At 44.8% G+C, this 18,896-nt stretch overlaps 1 protein-coding gene across 2 annotated transcripts in view; it reads right to left on the bottom strand.

Moving 5' to 3' along the window:
- NME4 (NME/NM23 nucleoside diphosphate kinase 4) overlaps nucleotides 1-18,896 on the bottom strand; it is a 28,920-nt gene that overhangs the window by 1,238 nt on the left and 8,786 nt on the right. For both annotated transcript variants that reach the window (XM_029577165.1, XM_029577164.1), the window contains exons 2-4: nucleotides 3,828-3,958; nucleotides 2,432-2,533; nucleotides 985-1,097 (exon numbers count right to left, since the gene is read on the bottom strand). In XM_029577165.1, the coding sequence (XP_029433025.1) occupies nucleotides 985-1,097; nucleotides 2,432-2,533; nucleotides 3,828-3,842 (230 nt within the window). In that variant the 5' untranslated portion in view covers nucleotides 3,843-3,958. The remainder of the gene's footprint in view (nucleotides 1-984; nucleotides 1,098-2,431; nucleotides 2,534-3,827; nucleotides 3,959-18,896) is intronic.

Below are 18,896 nucleotides of genomic sequence, written 5' to 3' on the forward strand. Positions count from 1 at the left end.
AACTCCAATCTTTTAAAAATAGTTTAATTGCTCTTCCAGATTAAAATAAAAAAAAATCAAAGCAATAGTGTGCACTAAATGAAAAATTAAAAAAAAAAACCAAACAGAAACCTAATGAGTGGGTGGGTAGGAACGAAAAGTCCCAAAAGTTTTATCAATGCACGCCCCTAGTAATTATACACCAGCCTACCAAGACAGAAGAGTCTTAGTTACAATAGCAGCTACTCAGTAATTTGTGACAAGTTATTTTACAAGTCTGGCAGAAGCAAGGAAGGTAAAAGGGTTTAAAGGAACAGGAGCATCCCTAAGACCCTGGGATTCACTTCCTGTCCTTGAGGGCCACAAGTGGGTCAGGTTTTCTGGATCTCTCTAATGAATAAGCACGAGAGAGATTTGTAAGCAATTGAGGCACTGTATATGTAAGTCTCTCTCGTGCACATTCACTGTGGATGTCCTGTGTCTCCCCCTGCTGGAAGGATCTCTCTATACAACTCTGCACGTGCAGCGCCAGGACAGCTCTGCCATGTGCAGCTGATGTGCTAGGATATCTACCCCTTACAGGGCATTCGTAACCTTGCCATCAGTGGCTCGTGGGTAATACCTTACCATTTCCTTAGAGTTTCTTTCATATCCTCCCAAAGACTTGCACCTGAAAATACAGGCATATGGAAAACAAACAACAGTGGCCTGCTAAGGAAAGTACACCTCATCCCTCCCCAAGAAAAGGGATTAAAGCAGCAGCGCTACCCAGCTACCTGTGAACGATACAGGGGACTACCCTGGGCATCTTGTGCTGGTGGCAGCAGCAGGGCCACCAGCACCAGTTTTCACTTGGCCAGCAGAGAAAGGAGGATAGGGAAGCCCTCTTTTAGGAGGGACCGAAGATGTACACTTAACGCAGAGGTGCGAGGGGGAATCTCCCTTCTAAAATGTGCATCGCTGCACTCCTGCACCCAGGTCTGCCCTCCCCATCACAATCTGTACCTGCTGATGTGAACGCTGAAGTCTCCTCGGATCGTCCCAGGCTTTGCTTCAGCCGAATCTGTCTCCCCAACCATGGCTCGAGATGTTCGGACCACATTATAACCTTCCCAGACCTGCGGGCGACAGCACAGAGGCTTTGTAGCTAAGGCTGCCAGAGGACACATGGCAGAGTGAAATGGGCATTCCACAGAACCTGCTACTGCTGGCACAATCACCACTTTTAGTTTACAATCCTGGTCTCAATCACACAATGCTGGGATAACCCTCTGCCTTTCTTCCCTGTACAAGGAAAATGCTGTCAGGTATTTTTCCAAAATGTAAAAACTTTTGTTGTTAACAAATATGGAATCTATCTGGCTTTAAGTTCTGTACTGTGGATTGCCAGTTTCTTCTAGCCAGGAAAAGTGCCGGTATAGTCTTTTCCTGATTTCCCTGTAAACTGCCATCTTAGTTCCTTTGAATTTCCTGTTTCAAAGGTTGTTAAAGTGACATCACAGTGCTGTGGGAACTTATTATTTAATCGATCATCAGGGAAGCCTCTTTGAACTAGAGTTAGCAGCAGGTGGAAGGCAGGGGCCAGTTCGGGAGACATCCCACAACAGTTATGTAAGGATACGAGTTGTAATGTCTGTTTTGGAGTGGTGGGGGGTAAGAGGACCTGAGATGGGAGTCAGAGGGGAGTCAGAGAGCAGCAACAGTATCAGCCAGAAGCCAGGGCATACTAGAGGCAGTAACAGTGGTGAAAAGTCTGGGGTGCCAAGGTGAGGGAGTAATGTGGCCTGGGGATTCAAATAATAGACTGAACTAGGGAAGCCTTGTTTCAAATCATTTCTCCCATTGACATTCCTTGTGACCTTGGGCAAGTCACTAACTGCCCTTGCCTCTGGGTCAGGGACTTATCACCATTGTACAGCACGCCATACATCCAGAAGCACTATAACATTGATATGCATTATTATTATTATTAAAAGATGCAGTGGTATGAGATGTGTGTCTTGGTTGGGGGAAGGAGGAAACCATTGACCACTGCAGGTCTCAGGCTGCTGAAAATCCAGCCCTCTGACATCACTGAAAGCGCATCTCGGATACATTCTGGTACTGGCAGACAGAAGGCAGCACGATGGCTTAGGAAAAACAAAAAAATTGTACCATCTTGCTAGCTGCAATTTCTCTTAAGGTAAAGAGGACAATACGTCAAACCTATGCAGATGATACGTCCCCTTGAGAGAGACAGAGGACAAGAAATGCATCACAGGCATATTTGTCAACCTGCTGCATCACCATGAAGGAGAATGCTGGGATTTGGAACACCTTTTGTTTCTAGGATGGGCACAGAGGTACACATAGATAACATGCATGGCAGATCAGCAATCTGACATTTGTACAATGATTGTTCAGAAACTCCTTGGGGAGTGCAGCACCCCGCCACCTTCACATGCAGCCTTACCATGGCAACCAGCGGGCCAGAGCTCATGTAGCGGATCAGCGCAGGGTAGAACGGCTTCCGTCTAAGGTCATGGTAGTGATCTGCCAGGATACCCTCAGGGGCCTGAACAAAGTGAGAAAAGAGAGGACATGAGACTCATAACAGCCCTTTGGGATCAGGGACAGCAGGTCCTCCCCAAGAGGAAGTGAAGGCATACAAACTCTGGCCATTCAACAACATGGGCAAGGATTTAACCAGCCTTCGTGTCAAGAGACATCTGGCCAGTCCTGCCTCTCAAACATCTAATCCTGAGGTGCTTGCTACTGCAGTTGAAGGGCCAGAATGCACCAGGACGAGAGTTAAAAGGCAACATTTCCTGGTCATGTAGAGTGAGCCTACCAGAATCAGTACACAGACATGCAGTCACACCTCAGAATTATGGTAATGGTAATTTTTTTTTATAAAATCGATTTTTGCAATCACATCAAAATGGTGTACAATAAAAATAATAAAAAAAAGGTAATATAATAAACCAATAAAAGATTAGAAAGGTAGTACAATATAGCAAAACCAAAATACAAACAAAAAAAGCAACACATTAATACACAAAATACATTAAAATCAATCAAAACAAAAAAGTGAACAGAGGATTTCATAAGAACTACTGATGTGAGGGAAAGAGGGGAAGATTCTTCTCACTACTCATGAAAGTAAGGGAGAGAGCAGATAAAGTAGTACACAGCACAGTGGGATCTACCCAGTTCCAGAGGAATCAAACAAACAATCTTGAATAAAAATCCTGAAACAGAGGATGACAGCAAGCTTTTCAGACAGATCTCTCTCAAATCCCCAAAGTCTGATGGCACGAAACATCCAGAAGTGAGAGGCTACCCAAGTGCCCCCTTTTCCGTGGCGAGAGGTACTGTGAAGGTTCCACATTCCTACTGCACACTGCAGAGCCAAGGGGGTTACTGGGATCTGAATCTGCAACTTTCTGGCTTCCAGCCAGAGACTACTGCTAAGGTAAGGGAGCAGCTCCCCTAGCTGAGCTAGAAAGACTTTAATCAGTTTGCTTACATCCATCCCAGGTGCCTCTTCACCCCACCCCATGGGAAAGAGTGCCAGGTGTATCCCCTGGCCACCACTTGTAAGACTGAACAAGCTTCATGGCCCTATGCTGACAGCACCAGGTGCAGAGATGTCGCTATGAGACTAAGTGACTACTTCTGTTCCCATTCCAGGGGGGGGGGGGGGGGGAGGGGATGAGCTCCCTCCTGGAGGTTGGGAGCAGAAACAAGATTTGCACACTTGCAATACCTTCCCAGAGGATGGAGGCTGGAGAAGAGGGGGAAGGAGATACCTGAGGCGCGCACCTGCAGAATGGGAGAAGGGGGATCATTCACGCCATTGGACGCACCTGCAGCATTTTCATGCCTACTAACTTGAAGCCACGTTGCTCAAAACGCGTAATAATGTCTCCAACCAGCCGTCTTTGCACCCCATCTGGCTTCACGGCAATCAGCGTCCGCTCCTGGACCCTGAGAACAGCTACAGGGTGGGAAAAGAAGGCAGAAATTGTAATAACAGAGTGGTGGTTACCACATCCCTAGCATGAGGAGGACACCCTCCATATCCCAGAGGAGCTGGGACCCATGCACTTTTGCTGCTGGTCCCACTACATTTCTACAGAAGTAGCACAGCATGCAAGGGGCGCAGATAAACCTGTTTATGCCTTCACCGCCTCATGAGGAGGCCAATGTAATAAGCCACGCTAAGCCTACTATGGGATTTTGCTCGTAGCGCAAGATTTTCAATGCTAAGCTTGCCCAGGTATGTAATAGGGGCTTTAGCAGTTAAAACCTGCACTAAAACATTGACAGCAAGCTTAGCACAGGTGCATGCAAATTGCAGGGTAATAGCTTAATTAGCTATTACCCTACAACGAAAGGAGGAATGCTAGTGGGGAGGCTGCCTAGCACGTGTTCTACTACCGTGGGAAATATTTTTTTTTTTAAACACTTTACTGTTGTCAATAAAAAAGGATGACATCTCCATAATATAAGAAAAATAAAAATATAAGAACAGTAACAGAACAAGCACTTGATGACAATTTATTTATTTACAGATATAACCTCAACCTCTCCACCCCCCTGCCTCAGTCTTTCCACCTATCTACAAAGTACAAGATCCCATTTAGCAGCACAAGGTGATATGAGCAACAAGTCATAGAAGTGATCTAGCAAAGAAATGACTAATGCGAAACACGTTTCCTCCAAGACATATAAGGACCCCATATGAGATGAAATTTCCGAAGATTCTGCCGTTTAGTAGCTGTGATTTTGCTCAGTGTACATCTGACAACAGTGTATCTAATCTGGAGAGCAGCACTTTTAAAGGCGGAGCAATCTTCTGCTGTGAATATCTCACAATTTCAATCCTGGCCGTTGTGCAAAACACAAAACAGTACACACTTTCAACAGGGCAATTCAGGAGCGCAACCTCCGCCGACAAGTCAATGGTTTCATGTAAGATCTCTGAAATAAGAGTCATTATCTGTTTCCAAAACAACTGAACAGGACAGTCCCACCAAATATGAAATACAGATCCTACAGAGAGACAACCCCTCCAGCAAAGGTTACTAACAGTGGGGTACAACCTGTGCAATTTATCCAGAGAGAAATACCATTGATATAACAGTTTGTCGCTATTTTCCAGGATTAAAGAAGAAACAGGATTTGCTGATTTTAAGGAAAATAAGATCCCATTCCTCCTCTGAGAAAGAACGACCCAGATCCTCCTCCCAAGCATGAATATGCAAGGGTTTAACATCCTGTTTGGAATTCAACACTACATACATTTTACTGTGGGAAATTCAATGCCTACTCAGACACAGGCATTAAACTTCCCACAGGCTGGATCGGTGAGTCCTCCACCACTCCCCAGCCCGTGGAACAGCACTCTAGGTCTTCGGTCCTCCGTCCCTCCCATTATTTTCCTCTGGAAAAAAGATACATGCTATGCAACTCTGAAGCCCAATCCCCCCTCCCCACCCAGGAACCCCTGCTGGAGAAGACCCCGCTCAACAGATGTTCCCTCACTGACCTCCAATTGGTCCTTTCACTGACATGTGACAGAGGAAGGACCAAATCAGCATAAGAACATGCCATACCGATTCACATCTACCCGTTCTAGACCTCTCATGATTTTAAACACCTCTATCATATCCCCCCCTCAGCTGTCTCTTCTCCAAGATGAAAAGTCCTAACCTCTTTAGTCTTTCCTCATAGGGGAGCTGTTCCATTCCCCTTATTTTGGTCACCCTTTTCTGTACCTTCTCCATCGCAATTATATCTTTTTTTTGAGATGCGGCGACCAGAATTGTACACAGTATTCAAGGTGCGGTCTCACCATGGAGCGATACAGAGGCATTATGACATTTTCTGTTTTATTCACTATTCCCTTTCTAATAATTCCCAACATTGTTTGCTTTTTTGACTGCCGCAGCACACTGAACTGATGATTTCAATGTGTTATCCACTATGACACCTAGATCTCTTTCTTGGGTTGTAGCACCTAATATGGAACCTAACATTGTGTAACTATAGCATGGGTTATTTTTCCCTATATGCATCACCTTGCACTTATCCACATTAAATTTCATCTGCCATTTGGATGCCCAGTTTTCCAGTCTCACAAGGTCTTCCTGCAATTTATCAATCTGCTTGTGATTTAACTACTCTGAATAATTTTGTATCATCTGCAAATTTGATTATCTCACTTGTATTTCTTTCCAGATCATTTATAAATATATTTAAAAGTAAGGTTCCCAATACATAGAAACATAGAAACATAGAAATGACGGCAGAAGACCGAATGGCCCATTCAGTCTGCCCAGCAAGCCTCACACATTTTTTCTCTCATTCTTATCTGTTTCTCTTAGCTCCTTGTTCTATTCCCCTTCCACCCCCACTATTAATGTAGAGAGCAGTGATGGAGCTGCATCCAAGTGAAATATCTAGCTTGATTAGTTAGGGGTAGTAGGGGCAGTAACCGCCGCGATAAGCAAGCTACACCCATGCTTATTTGTTTTACCTAGACTATGTTGTACAGCCCTTGTTGGTTTTTTTTTCTTCTCCCCTGCCGTTGAAGCAGAGAGCCATGCTGGATATGCATTGAAAGTGAAGTATCAGGCACATTTGGTTTGGGGTAGTAACCGCCGTAACAAGCCAGCTACTCCTCGCTTTGTGATTGCGAATCCTTTATTTCTTCACCCCTGTCGTTGAAGCTATGCAGGATATGCGTGAGGCATCAGTTTTTTGTTTTTGTTTGTTTTTTTTTCCCCTGCCGTTGAAGCAGAGAGCTATGCTGGAAATGCGTGATGTATCAGTCTTTCTCCCATGCCGATGAAGCAGAGAACCATGCTGGATATGCATGGAAAGTGAAGTATCAGGCACATTTGGTTTGGGGTAGTAACCGCCGTAACAAGCCAGCTACTCCCCGCTTTCTTCTCCCTTGCCGTTGTAGCAGAGAGCTCTGCTGGATGTGTGAAGTATCAGTTATTCTTCTCCCCTGTCATTGAAGCAGAGAGCTATGCTGTATATGCATTGAAAGTGAAGTATCAGGCATATTTGGTTTGGGGTAGTAACCGCCGTAACAAGCCAGCTACTCCCCTCTTTGTGAGTGCAAATCCTTTTTTCCATTACCTCTTGCTGTTGAAGCTTAGAGCGATGTAGGAGTCACAGTAAGCATGTGTATGTTTATTTAATAAGGGTATTGTGTCAATAGCCATCATTCTGGCGAGTCACCCACTCTTCATTGGCGGCCTCTTGACTTTATGGATCCGCAGTGTTTATCCCACACCCCTTTGAAGTCTTTCACAGTTCTGGTCTTCACCACTTCCTCCGGAAGTGGTGAAGACCAGAACTGTCTGGTGAAGGGCATTCCCTGTCTGGTGAAGGGCATTCCAGGCATCCACCACCCTCTCCATGAAGAAATACTTCCTGACATTGGTTCTGAATCTTCCTCCCTGGAGCCTCAAATCGTGACCCCTGGTTCTGCTGATTATTTTCCTACGGAAGAGGTTTGTCGTTGTTTTTGGATCATTAAAACCTTTCAAGTATCTGAAAGTCTGTATCATATCACCTCTGCTCCTCCTTTCCTCCAGGGTGTACATATTTAGATTCTTCAATCTCTCCTCGTACGTCATCCGATGAAGATCCTCCACCTTCCTGGTCGCCCTTCTCTGTACCGCTTCCATCTTGTCTTTGTCTTTTTGTAGATACGGTCTCCAGAACTGAACACAGTACTCCAGGTGAGGCCTCACCAAGGACCTGTACAAGGGAATAATCACTTCCCTTTTCTTACTCGATATTCCTCTCTCTATGCAGCCCAGCATTCTTCTGGCTTTTGCTATCACCTTGTCACATTGTTTCGCTGTCTTCACATCATTAGACACTATCACCCCAAGGTCCCTCTCCTGCTCCGTGCACATCAGCCTTTCCCCCCCCCAACGAGTACAGTTCATTCGGATTTCCACTCCCCATATGCATGACTTTGCACTTCTTGGCATTGAATCTCAGCTGCCATATCTTCGACCACTCTTCCAGTTTCCTTAGATCCCGTCTCATTCTCTCCACTCCTTCCGGCGTGTCCACTCTGTTGCAGATCTTAGTGTCATCCGCAAAAAGACAAACCTTACCTTCTATCCCGTCCGCAATGTCGCTCACAAAGATATTGAACAAGACCGGTCCCAACACCGATCCTTGTGGTACACCACTTAAAACCGCTCTCTCTTCAGAGAAGGCTCCATTTACCATCACACATTGTCTTCTGTCCGTCAACCAATTTGCAATCCAGGTCACCACCTCGGCACTCACTCCCAAGCTTCTCGTTTTATTCACCAGTCTCCTGTGCGGAACCGTATCAAAAGCTTTGCTGAAATCCAAGTAGATGACATCTAGTGCTCTTCCTTGATCCAATTCCTTGGTTACCCAGTCAAAAAAGTCAATCAAATTTGTCTGACAGGATCTTCCCCTGGTGAATCCATGCTGCCTCTGGTCCATCAATTCTCCAGACTGTAGATAGTTCACTATTCTCTCTTTCAGCAGTGACTCCATTACTTTTCCCACCACCGAAGTGAGGCTAACCGGTCTGTAGTTGCCTGCCTCTTCCCTGTTCCCACTCTTGTGAAGCGGGACCACCACCGCTCTTCTCCAATCACTCGGCACCACTCCCGTTTCTAGGGATCTATTGAACAGGTCACACAGCGGACCCGCCAGAACATCTCTGAGGTCCCTCAATATCCTTGGATGAATCCCATCAGGCCCCATGGCTTTGTCCACTTTCAGGTTCTTTAGTTCTTCCCACACATTTTCTACTGTAAAAGGATTTTCATCTATTCCCCTTCCCTCCAGTTTCTTGTTGTTTAGAGATGGTCCTTCTCCAGGGTCTTCTTTAGTGAACACAGAGCTGAAGTATTCGTTTAATATTTCTGCCATTTCTTCATCTCTCTCCACACATTGATCATTACCACCTTTCAATTTCACTATACCACTTTGGACCTTTCTCTTTTCGCTGATGTATCTGAAAAATGTTTTGTCACCATTTTTTATCTCCTTGGCAATCCTCTCTTCTGCTTGACTCTTTGCCAACTTGATTAATTTCTTTGTCTCCCTCAGTTGATACAAATATTCTTCTTTGTGCTCCTCCCTTTGGGATCCTTTATATTTCTTGAATGCTGTTCTTTTAGCTTTAATTTTGTCAGCCACCTCCTTTGAGAATACAGATCCCTGAGGCACTCCACTGCCCACTCCCTTCCACAGAGAAAATTGTCCATTTAATCCTACTCTCTGTTTCCTGTCTTTTAGCCAGTTTGTAATCCACGAAAGGACATCACCACCTATCCCATGACTTTACTTTTCCTAGAAGCCTCTCATGAGGAACTTTGTCAAACGCCTTCTGAAAATCCAAGTATACTACATCTACCGGTTCACCTTTATCCACATGTTTATTAACTCCTTCAAAAAAGTGAAGCAGATTTGTGAGGCAAGACTTGCCTTGGGTAAAGCCATGCTGACTTTGTTCCATTAAACCATGTCTTTCTATATGTTCTGTGATTTTGATGTTTAGAACACTTTCCACTATTTTTCCTGGCACTGAAGTCAGGCTAACCGGTCTGTAGTTTCCCGGATCACCCCTGGAGCCCTTTTTAAATATGAGGGTTACATTAGCTATCTTCCAGTCTTCAGGTACAATGGATGATTTTAATGATAGGTTAAAAACTTTTACTAATAGGTCTGAAATTTAATTTTTTAGTTCCTTCAGAACCCTGGGGTGTATACCATCTGGTCCAGGTTATTTACTACTCTTCAGTTTATCAAATCAGGCCTACCACATCTTCTAGGTTCACCATGATTTGGTTCAGTCCATCTGAATCATTACCCATGAAAACCTTCTCCATTACGGGTACCTCCCCAACATCCTCTTCAGTAAACACCGAAGCAAAGAAATCATTTAATCTTTCCGCGATGGCCTTATCTTCTCTAAGTGCCCCTTTAACCCCTCGATCATCTAATGGTCCAACTGACTCCCTCACAGGCTTTCTGCTTCGGATATATTTTAAAAAGTTTTTTACTGTGAGTTTTTGCCTCTATGGCCAACTTCTTTTCAAATTCTCTCTTAGCCTGTCTTATCAATATCTTACATTTAACTTGCCAATGCTTATGCATTATCCTATTTTCTTCTGTTGGATCCTTCTTCCAATTTTTGAACGAAGATCTTTTGGCTAAAATAGCTTCTTTCACCTCTTCTTTTAACCATGCCGGTAATAGTTTTGCCTTCTTTCCACCTTTTTTAATGTGTGGAATACATCTAGACTGTGTTTCTAGGGTGTTTTTTGTTTTTTTTTAAACAATGACCACGCCTCTTGCACACTTTTTACCTTTGTAGCTGCTCCATTCAGTTTTTTTTTCTAACAATTTCTCATGTTATCAAAGTTTCCCTTTTGAAAGTTTAGCACGAGAGCCATGGATTTGCTTACTGTCCCCCTTCCAGTCATTAATTCAAATGTTATCATATTAGACAGTGAATCAGGCTGTGCAGACACCCTGCTAAAAGGAATGGCCAGAAGCATTTAGACCCACTCTCCAATTACTGGAGTAAAGAATTAGGATCAAACATATCTTCTCCAGATACGATGAAGCATTTCTCTAATATTAGGAATATATCTATGATGCATATTTTTGGGACATGCAGTTTAAAACATTGCAGCATTCTTACACGGGCACTGTGAAAGCAGATAAAATGGGTATTATTCAATCTGATATTTGTCTTAAATGCACAATGGGCCAACGCTCCCTTATCCATAATTTAATATTATGTCCTAAGATATTCTCTTTCTGGGATGCTGTATTTACTGATACTGAATATATTTTTCTTGTAAGCTTCCCTTTTGCAGCAAGTGGCTATTGCATGACTCCCTGCAATAAAAAATTAATGCAAATGGATTTATTAATAGTGTGATAATGTATATTCTTACATTGTCTTAAGGATACAGCATCCCCATCTACACTATAGTACCAGAATATGACTAACTGGATACAATCAGAATGCCTGGATGTCAGAAAATATCCAAAAATTACATGCAGGTCTGGAAAACATTTTGCTTTTGTCATCTCCAGTTAGAGAACTGCACATATTGTAGTTGATCCCCATATGGTCTATAACCTGAGGATATTTGATAATGGGTCTTTTTAGATATTTTGTACTAGAATGAATGGGATGTGAAAGGTTGTCTTTTGTTTTGTCTTTGTTCTTTATAGTTTCAAAATTGATGAGGTATTGTCATGTACCTCATTTAATGCAATGTGTGTTTGTATTCGTTCTGCTTGGTGTTGTGTCACAATATGAACATTCAAAGAAACAAACCGCAGACCGATCCAATATTGCAAGTAGCGACCAAAAGCAGAAAAATCAGTAAAACACCAAGGATTCTTTATTAGCACAAACCATTATAAAAAGCCTGACTCAGGCTGAGTTTCGCTCTATTGTGAACAAAACAAATACAATACATTACATATAAATAACACACAAACATTTAAATAATACAGACATAATACATTGAAATATTAAATAAAATATCAAAAAATAAAAAAAATTGAGCATAATGCCTTAACATTCCACAAAGAATAAAAACAAATATTGAACAAATAGATAAATAATGTGAGTAAAACTCGAAATAAAATTGTAAAATCTGTGATACATGCATATATTGTGACATATGGTAAGGAAAAAAGAATTGCTGTTGAGCAGGGTTTACCTATGAATGTATTGCAGTATACAAGGCTGTCTCCTTATTGCAATCATGTATGCTTACCACAGATTAGACACAACTTGATCAATAACCTTGAGCAAAATGTATAAAAAAATAATGGTGTCAACAAAATTACCCAACCATTAGTTTATACAGACAGAGCAGCAATGTCCCTCATGAATCAGCATCTACACCAGTACCACCTTCAGCCCCTCCTGGCCATGCACAAGACAACCCAGTGGAAAGAGATCGCTGCACTGGAAGAGACACCAGAATGACTAAGGAACTGGCTGGGATGAGCAGTGCCTCAGCACTGGCGCAAGAGACACACATATAATCACAGAAGAGAAGGCAAAGCCAGCGGCTTATATTCTGCATATACCATCAGACAGCCTGTCAAAAGCAATGCTGCAGCCAGACCCCACCACCTACACCAGGGAGGAATGCACAGGGATCTTCAGAATAGGATAGTGGCTAAAGAGTCTTGAGTTTGAGCAGCTCCCCTCTGAAACTGTGGATCCCACAGTCACACCCCCTCCCCTCTCACCAACACAGGCAGGGACCCATGGCCCTTTGATGCCTTCAAAATGTGGCACCCTAAGCAGTTGTCTATGCCTAAATCCAAGCCTTATCCCTGTCCCTTTGTCTGTCCCCAGCATGCTTAGGTTCTAGCAGTCAAATTACAAGAGATCACAATATCTGGAAAAGCTAGGAGAAGCTGAGAAAGTAGTCAGGAAGGCAAACCTTCAAATGGAAGAAAAATAGCAAATACAGTAAAATGAAGGGAACAAGACTTTTTCTGTTTGGTGTTCCCTGTGGAAGGGCCTGGAGCAGGACCAAATAAAACAAATAAGATTGGAAGTGAAGTAAAACTCAAATCAGTTTTCATAAGTGTGTTTGTGAGAAGCCAACTAAATGTAAAAGTAGATAAGGCAATGGGGCCAGAAGGGATACAACAGAGGATATTGAAGGAACTTAGAGAAGTCCTAGCAGCTCCTCTGTCTGACCTTTTCAATGCTGTCTTAGTCAGGAGTAGTTCTGGAGAGAGGCAGATTTGGTTCCTATTCATAAAAGTGGAAGTGAGGAGGAGGATGGGGACCCACAGATGGGTTATTCTGACCCCTGTGGCAAGCAAATTAATGGAATTGCTGCTAAGAGAGAAGATAATGCAATTTTTGGAATTAAATGGATTGCAAGATCCAAGGCAATAATTTTACCACAGATAAATCTTATGAGACAAATCTGATCAATTTCTTTGAGTGACCAGAGAATTGGATCAAGGGAGAGCACTAGATGCAGTATATCTGGATTTCAGTAAGGCCTTTAACAGTTCCGCACATAAGACATAAATAAATTGAATGTCCTTGGTATGGATCCTAGAATGATTGACTGGGTTAGGAACTAGCTGAGTGGGAGGTGACAAAGGGTAGTAGTAAATGGCGTTTACTCGGGGGGGGGGGGGGGGGGGGGTATCTTACTAGTGGTGTGCCTCATGGATCAGTCCTGGGACCAGTTCTTTTCAACTTTTTGTGAGCAAAATAGCAGAAGGATTGTCGAGAAAGGTTTGACTTTTTACCAATACCCAAATCTGCATCCAAATGGATGACGAAATTTAGTATGGACAAGTGCAAAGTGATGCACATGGGGAAAAGTAACCCACACACACTGTAGTTATACAATGTTACGTTCCATATTAGGAGTTACCAACCAGAAAAAAAGATCTGGGTGTCACAGTGGACAATACATTGACATCAGTTCACTGTGCTTCAGCAGTCAAAACAAACAGAATGTTAGGAATTATAAGGAAAGGAATGGTGAAAAAAAACGGAGAATGTCATAACCTGCAATAATCAGGCTCTGTATCACTCCAGGGTGAGACCGCACCATTAATATTGTGTGCAATTCTGGTCATCATAGCTTAAGATATAGTTGTACTGGAGAAGATTCAGAGAAGGGTAACCAAAATAATAAAGAGGGTGGAACAGCTCTCCTATGAGAAAAAGCTCAAGAGGTTAGGGCTGTTCAACTTGGAGAAAATATGACTGAGGGGGAATATTTTAGAGGTCTATAAAATCAAGAGGCCTAGAATAGATAAATGTGAATCAGTTATTTACTCTTTTAGATAATACAAAGACTAGGGGGCACAGCATAAATTTAGCAAGTAGCACATTTAAAGCAAAGAGAAAATGTTCTCTCACACATTGTACAATTAAGCTCTGGAATTCATTGCCAGAGGATGTGGTTAAGGCAGTTAACATAACTGGGTTTATTTGGACAAGTTCTTGGAAAAGTCCATAAACTGCTATTAAATCAGAATGACTTAAGGAATAGCCACTTTTTCTTACTGGCATTAGTAACATGGGATTTATTTACTGTTCGGGTATTTGCCAGGTATTTGTATCTGGACTGGCCACTGTGGGAAACAGGATGTTGGGCCTGAAGTACCCTCAGTCTGACCCAATATGACAACTTATGTCCTTAACAAGGTAGACATAGGGATGTGAATCGGTACCTGACTCGTTTCAAGTATAGAGTTCGGGTAAAAACCGCTGTAAATCTTCGTTCCCGCGATTCTTACCGGTTTTAATCGGCTGTCTCATGCCGAAAAAAAAAATCACCCACCCCGACCCTTTAAATTTAATTTCGAATCCCCCACCCTCCTGACCCCCCCCCCAAAACTTTTTTTTTTTTTTTTAAAGTACTTGGTGGTCCAGCAGGGGTCCCGGGATCGATATTAAGTTATAAAGAGGAAGATATTCCTAGATTATCAAAGATATATTATTTTCCAAAAAAATTGAGAAATCATGAACAGAAAAATGATAATGTAAATGTAGAAGGATTGCCTAGCTTAGGTATAACATTTCTAGAAGAGTCCATTGACTTAATAGATAATAGGGCAACCTTATTTGTGTCTTTTGTAGCTGAGCAAGATAAGGTTGTACTTTTCAAAAAATTCTGTCCCAAAATGGAACAGATGTTCCATTTTGGGGACATAAAGTCCAAATATTCCCTGATGTCGCTCATGCCACTCAGGCAAGAAGGAAATATTTATCTTTAAAAACTAGAGTAGTAGCATTGGGAGCGACATTCTCTCTTAAAATTTCCCTGTTCTTGCTTTATTACATACCAGGGGGAAAATTTTAGATTTAATGATCCGACACATTTAGAAACATTTCTGAGAGATAAAAATGGAGAAATTACTTACCTGATAATTTCGTTTTCCTTACTGTAGACAGATGGACTCAAGACCAATGGGTATAGTGTACTCCTGTTAGCAGTTGGAGACGGATCAGATTTTAATCTGACGTCAGCTCCTAGTACATATACCCCTGCAGGAAGTGCAGCTCTTCAGTATTCTCCTCGAAAAGCATTGTGGATATATGTATGACTGACTGATTGATTAACTTAAATAACTTCATAACTTGTTAGAACGTTTAAAACTTGATTAACTTGAACTGGTTGATTGACTATAGCTGGAGACCGCCAGTGTACTTAACTGGAAAGCGTCGACACCCGGCAGGGTGGATGTCCTAGGTAGATGAAAACATGGCTTACCCTTGATTCATTGACAAAAAAACATGTATAAAACGAAAGCCAAGGGTGGGATGCTGAGTCCATCTGTCTACACTAAGGAAAACGAAATTATCAGGTAAGTAATTTCTCCATTTCCTAGCGTGTAGCAGATGGACTCAGGACTAATGGGATGTATAAAAGCTACTCCCGAACCGGGTGGGAGGCTGCCCGTGGTCCACTTAGAATTCCCTTGCAAATGCCGTGTCCTCCTGAGCCTGCACATCCAGATGGTAGAATCTGGAGAAGGTATGGATGGAGGACCACGTTGCCAACCTGCAGATCTCGGCAGGTGACGGCATTCTAGTTTCTGCCCAGGATACTGCCTGGGCTCTGGTAGAATGGGCCTTGACCTGTAGAGGTGGCGGTTTTCCAGCTTCTACGTAGGCCGCCTTGATGATTTCTTTGATCCAGTGGGCAATGGTTGCCCGCGAGGCTGCTTCTCCTTGTCTCTTTCTGCTGTGAAGGACGAAAAGGTGGTCCGTCTTTCGTACTGGTTCCGACATTTTCAGGTATCTGGATAGGAGTCTGCCGATGTTGAGGTGGCGTAGACTACAGGCTTCTTCCGAATTCTTCAAGCCATCCATCGTTGGTAGTGAGATGGTTTGGTTAAGGTGGAAGTGAGAGAACACTTTGGGGAGGAAGGAGGGCACCGTGTGTAGTTGGATGGACCCCGGGGTGAGTCTGAAGAACAGCTCACGGCAGGACAGTGCTTGTAGTTCCGAGATGTGGCGGGCCAAACACACGGCCAGCAAGAACACCGTCTTTAAGGTTAACAGACGGAGGGGTCTGAAGGCAGATCCCGCTAGGAACTCCAAGACGAGGTTGAGGTTCCATAGAGGTACTGGCCACTTTAGTGGTGGGCAGATGTGTTTTGACTCCTTTTAGGAAGCGTGATACATCTGGGTGCGAGGCTGTGCTGTTGCCCTCACTCCCGGAGCCATAGCATGACAAAGCTGCCACTTGTACCTTGATGGAGTTGAGGGACAGACCCCTTCTGTAGTCCATTCTGTAAGAATTCCAGGATTACGGGGACATTGGAGGAGCGTGGCTTGACATTGTGGCCTTCGCACCAGGCCTCAAAAAATTCTCCAGATCCTTATGTACGTTAGAGATGTGGAGAATTTGCGTGCTTGGAGGCGAGTATCTATTACCGCCCTCGAGTATCCGCTCTCTCTCAGGCGGGCCCTCTCAATGGCCAGACGGTAAGAGAGACTTGAGCTGGGTCCTCGTGAAGGATCAGACCTTGTTGTAGTAGGTCTCTGTGTGGGGGGCAGGGGTAGTGGATTCCCTGCCAGTAGTCTTCTCATGTCTGCGTACCAGGGTCTTCTTGGCCAATCTGGAGCCACCAGAAGAACTAGTCCCCTGTGTTGCTGTATCTTGTGTATGATTGCGCCCAGCAAGGGCCACGGCAGGAAGGCATATAGCAGGGTCCCCAGTGGCCAGGTCTGTACCAGGGCATCGATCCCCTGGGACTGCAGATCCCTCCTGCGGCTGAAGTATCTGGGTACTTGAGCGTTGGATCTGCTTGCTAGAAGGTCCATGTCTGGGGTCCCCCACCGATTCACTATCATCTGGAAGGCTGTGGACGACAGCTTCCATTCTCCTGGGTTTAGACTTTCCCTGCTGAGGAAGTCTGCTGTGTTGTTGTCTTTCCCAGCGATGTGGACGGCGGAGATCTCCTGGAGATTTGCTTCCGCCCACGCCATCAGGAAGTCTATTTCTAGGGACACCTGTTGGCTTCTATTTCCACCCTGTCGGTTGATGTAGGCCACAGTCGTGGCGTTGTCAGACATCACCCTGACAGCTTAGTCTCGGAGTCTGTGGGTGAACCGCAGGCAGGCTAGTCTGACTGCCCGTGCTTCTAGGCGGTTGATGTTCCATCCCGCCTCTTCTGTGTTCCACCGTCCTTGGGCGGTTAACTCTTCGCAGTGTGCTCCCCATCCGTTTAGACTGGCATCTGTGGTGATCAGGGTCCAGGTTGGGGAGGATAGTCTTGATACCTGCAGCCACCACCATAGTTGGGTCCGGATTCTGCCCGGGAACGGTAGACGTACAGTGTAGTTCTGGGACCGTGGGCTCCACCACGATAGAAGTGAGCGTTGTAGGGGCCTCACGTGGGCTCACGCTCATGGCACCACTTCCAGTGTGGATGCCATCAATCCGAGGACTTGCAGGTAGTCCCATGCTGTGGACGAGGAACGCTCAGCAAGGTCTGCAGCCGGTTCCACAGTTTTGATCTCCTTGTGGGGGTCAAGCTGACCTTGTCTTCCTTGGTGTCGAATCGGACTCCTAGGTATTCCAGCGACTGTGAGGGCTGTAGGGAGCTTTTGTTTGTGTTGACCACCCATCCTAGGTTTTCCAGTAGTGCGATGACTCTGCTGGTTGCTTGGTGGCTTTCCTCCGGTGACTTTGCCCTGATCAGCCAATCGTCTAGGTAAGGGTGAACGAGGATTCCTTCCTTCCTCAGTGTTGCCGCCACCACTACTATTACCCTTGGTGAACGTCCGGGGTGCTGTGGCTAACCCGAAGGGTAGTGCCCAGAACTGATAGTGACAATCCAGGACCTTGAAGCGTAGGTAGTGCTGGTGCTCCCGATGAATTGGGATGTGTAAGTAGGCCTCCAAAAGATCCAGGTATGTGAGGAACTCTCCTGGTTGTATTGCACGTATGACGGATTGTAGGGTTTCCATGCAGAAGCGGGGGATCCTTAGGTGGCGGTTGACCGACTTGAGGTCCAGGATAGGCCTGAACGTACCCTCTTTCTTGGGTATGACAAAGTAGATGGAGTAATGTCCAGTATTCATTTCCTGTGTAGGCACCGGGGTTATGGCCTCGAGGGCCAGAAGTCTGGATAGAGTAGCTTCCACTGCTGCCCTCTTGAGGAGGTCGTGGCAGGGGATTCCACGAACCTGTCCGGAGGGGTTCGAAGGAAATCCAGGTAGTACCCCTCCCGGATGATGGCTAGGACCCAGCTGTCCAAAGTTATCTCGATCCATCTGCAGTAGAATAGGGCTAGTCTGCCCCCTATGGCTTCTTCCCTGGTTGGCTGATTCTCATTGTGGGGCGCAGCTGGGGCCTGTCCCCCCTCTTGTTGTGCTTGTTCCAAAAGGACTGGTTCCTGCCCGTAGGGCGGGGTGCTTGACAGTTGCTCTTGTAAGGGTTGAAGCGCTGCGAGCTTCTGCCCCTGGCGGACCTGTGGAAGTGACGCTGGTTTCTCTTCGTCTTGTCTTCCGGCAAGCGTGATAATGGGGAGTTGCCCCATTTGTTGGCCATTTTCTCTAGTTCGCTGCCGAACAGGAGGGATCCTTTGAAGGGCATCCTTGTGAGGCACGTCTTGGAAGAGGCGTCAGCCAACCAACTTCGAAGCCAGAGTTGTCTCCTGGCCGCCACTGCGGACACTTCTCTGGCTGCTGAGCGCACTAGATCGGAGGCAGAGTCAGTGAGGAATGATACTGCTGGTTCCATGTCTTCTCCTGGAGTGTTGTTCCTGGCTTGTGATAAGCAGGCACATGTCACCAAGGTGCAGCAGGCCGCAATCTGCAGGGACATGGCTGCAACTTCAAATGACTGTTTTAGGATGGCTTCCAGGCGCCGGTCATGTGC

The sequence above is a fragment of the Rhinatrema bivittatum genome, chromosome 14 (assembly GCF_901001135.1).
Source record: "Rhinatrema bivittatum chromosome 14, aRhiBiv1.1, whole genome shotgun sequence".
Taxonomy (NCBI): domain Eukaryota; kingdom Metazoa; phylum Chordata; class Amphibia; order Gymnophiona; family Rhinatrematidae; genus Rhinatrema; species Rhinatrema bivittatum.